The sequence below is a fragment of the Cyprinodon variegatus genome, unplaced genomic scaffold (assembly GCF_000732505.1).
Source record: "Cyprinodon variegatus isolate N-32 unplaced genomic scaffold, C_variegatus-1.0 Scaffold1450, whole genome shotgun sequence".
NCBI lineage: Eukaryota > Metazoa > Chordata > Actinopteri > Cyprinodontiformes > Cyprinodontidae > Cyprinodon > Cyprinodon variegatus.
Window position 1 is genome coordinate 10,818 of NW_015151903.1, and position 3,187 is coordinate 14,004.

Here is a 3,187-nt window from a genome sequence, read left to right on the forward strand (position 1 = left end):
AATAGCAGGTAATGAATCTTGACATGAGTCATTTCTTTGATAACTACTTTCCACTTTTTTATCTGTTATAAAAAGGTAAAGCTAATCCTACTCTTAATTGAGACATTTTTTTGGTACTCTACCCACCTCTTGCCTTTTAACCCCATCTTAAAGCCTGCTTTTCCAGTCTATGTGCCTGTTAAATGCATGTATGTACCTCACATAGCCGACCACTCAGGGCATAAAGACATGGACTATAGACGTAGGTTTTCCAGAGAAGTTGAGTCAGTTTGGACTTTAAGCTTGACTACACACACATGTCCTGTGAACGGACAAGGTGTTGAAAGGGCAGCATGTGTTCTATGTCTCCATTGTTTCATTTGTCTGGGTTAATACTCAAGGTCAGAGCTTCAGCTGTTCCACATTCTGTTGGCCACTAACAAAGAGGTAATTATAATACATTTGAAGCCGCCGCGCCATCATCCAGCTCATCTCTCTGCTCAGGTTTCATTTCATCTTGGACTGTGTTACACCTCTGCATCTGCTGCTGCTATGTATAGAGTCTGTTCTCAGAGCTGGGTCAACAAATGCAGAGGAGAAACACTGTGTTAGAAGCTCAACAAGCGGTGCCTGTGGGTGAATTTCAAACCAGATTAGACATCTGTTCAGTGAATGTGGTAGTTTGGTGAGGGATGTAAGGAAGGACGGGAGCAGAAAATGACGGAGTCCCCTTCGTCTCTGTGTGACACAGGAAGCAGGGTGAAGGTTGACGTCAGGGGGAGCATTTTCAGCGTTGACAGAACCATCCTGGCTGAGAACTGTGAGTATTTCAGAGCTTTGTTCCGCTCTGGGATGAGAGAAAGCCAACAGGAGGAGGTGCGGTTGCAAAACCTCGGTATTCAGGGGTTTCTGGTCCTTCTGCGGGTTCTGCAGGGTGAGCATCCCATGCTGGACAGCGACCAGATAGTAGAAGGCATCGAATGTGCTGCTTTTCTCCAGGCACCAGCTCTCACCAAGCACATGATCAGCATCATCACTTCTGAAAACTGCCTGCTCATGTACCACACTGCTGCCACCTACGGTGTGTGGGAACTGTCCCAACGCTCGGCATTGTTCATCAGAGACATTTACACTGACCTGAAGGAGGAAGTGCACGCTTTACCCAGAGACATGGTGGAACATATCGAGTCTCTCCTCCCAAGCAGCTACATGGCAGTCTGCAGCCACTCCCCATCGTTAGACCTGCTGCAGGACGTCCAGAGGACAGTCTGCTACCTGGACAAGGAACACAGAAAGTGGACGTCCCTAACACAGCTTCCACCCAGCACCAGTACCACCATGGCCGGGGTGGCCGTCCTTGACAACAAGCTCTACATCATTGGAGGCGTACACGATGTAAGTAAGAGGGTAGTGGAGTCTGGGTTCTGTTATGACCCGGCAGATAATACATGGTCCACCATCTGTGGGCCCCAGCAGCTGCGCTACAGCTTCACACTGATAGGTCACGATGGCTGCCTTTATGCGTTAGGAGGGAAGTTCAACATGAAGGAGCTGTCGTCAGTGGAGAGAATGAGGCCGTCTGAGGGGAGCTGGGCGTCCGTCTCGGCCCTTCCCAGCAAAGCGGCCTCTGTGGTATCTACTGTGGCCATGAACAGGATCTTTGTCTGTCTGTGGAGAGGGAACGGGGCCACGGATATACACGAGTACGTCCCTCAGTACGACCACTGGCTCTTGGTTACAACTCTCATCCGTCAGCAGAGTTATGGGCTCTATATGGTGGCTCACAGGGATAATCTGTACGTGATACGGAACGGACCATGTGAAGACTTCTTACTGTGCGTGATGGATCGCTACAACCTGAGCACCGGTCAGTGGACGGCCATCTCTGGTCAGTATGGGAACAGCAAAGGCTCTCTGCTCACCGCTGTGGTCAGAGGGGATTCTGTGTTCACCCTCAGTAGACGCGTGACTACAGAGTATGAGGTGGAGGAGACTCGATGGAAACAGAGGCGTGAGATGGAAGGTTTCGGCAGGATTGGGTCCATATACACATTTCAGATGAGGCTTCCCAAAGCCACGTCCTCTCTAATGGATCACTGTTTGGATCAAAATACAGCAGAAAGCTTTAAAGACTTGAATATTCTTCCTCACCCACCTTTACGCTGCTCTAACGATCTATAGAAGGAGCTTCTGAGGTCGGCTTCTCTGTAGACTTGAGAGGAGCTTTTCTTTTTAAGCTTTTTGCCAAAGTGCTTCTCTGTGAAGATGACACTGATCACTGTTACATCAGAAATAAATGTTTATTATGTGTAGAAGTTTGGAAATTTACAATAAAGAATATAAAAGGTATTAAGGACCTGTCCCTTTGAAACAAGTATTGCAAAGAATATTTCAGTCTATGAGCGATCCAGGAGACGATCCAGGAGACGATCCAGGAGACGATCCAGCAGACGATCCAGGAGACGATCCAGGAGACGATCCAGGAGATGATCAGTTCTGTGGGCTCCACCAGATCATTCTGGAGTTGGAGCGCTGATGTATTTAAGCAGCATGGAGGTCCAACCATCCAAAGACATTCCAGGTGAGATGAAGATCATGGACGCAGCTCTTGTTCTCTGTTGTTTTGTTCTGGTTTTCGCTGTTTGAGTCATGATGACTGTCACTCTGGTGCTGCTTTCAAAGGAGTTTCTGGACTGTAGATGTTTGAAAGCAGAAACCTCAATCCTTCCTCTCAGTTTGGTGAAAGATGGCTTCTTCACCCCTCTTTCAAATCCTCCAATGGTTTTCATAGATAAATAATTGTTAAGTATGAATTATTTATTAATTATTACATAACTGATTTGAGACTGTTTTTTGTACTAATTTCAATAAAATCTTTAAGAAGTGTGGCAATATTAAAAAAGGCGCATATTTTGTGAAGATTCCAGAATCTGTTGAGTTATAAAAGGGAAATAACTTTAGAGAGCTTCAAATCAGAAGCTTTACTCAATTAGACATAAACTAAACTATGTTCTCCCTGGGTACTCCGGCTTCCTCCCACAGTCCAAAAACATGACTTTTTAATTAAACAGTTTAATTGGCTTCTCTAAGCCAATCTCTCTAAATTCTCCTTACATGTGAGTGTCCAGGGTGGACTCCGCCTTTCTGTCCAGGGTGGACCCCGCCTTTCTGTCCAGGGTGGACCCCGCCTTTCTGTCCAGGGTGGACC

At 46.8% G+C, this 3,187-nt stretch overlaps 1 protein-coding gene across 1 annotated transcript; it reads left to right on the top strand.

Moving 5' to 3' along the window:
- Positions 1-596: 596 nt before the first annotated feature.
- Positions 597-2,417, top strand: kbtbd13 (kelch repeat and BTB (POZ) domain containing 13). The gene has a single exon (XM_015403154.1). The coding sequence runs from the start codon at positions 697-699 to the stop codon at positions 2,158-2,160; it is 1,464 nt and encodes a 487-aa protein (XP_015258640.1). The 5' UTR covers positions 597-696; the 3' UTR covers positions 2,161-2,417.
- Positions 2,418-3,187: the final 770 nt, after the last annotated feature.

What these genes read in the sequence shown, in the direction of transcription:
- kbtbd13 (XM_015403154.1), top strand. Translation starts at nt 697, where the DNA reads ATGACGGAGTCCCCTTCGTCTCTGTGTGACACAGGAAGCAGGGTGAAG.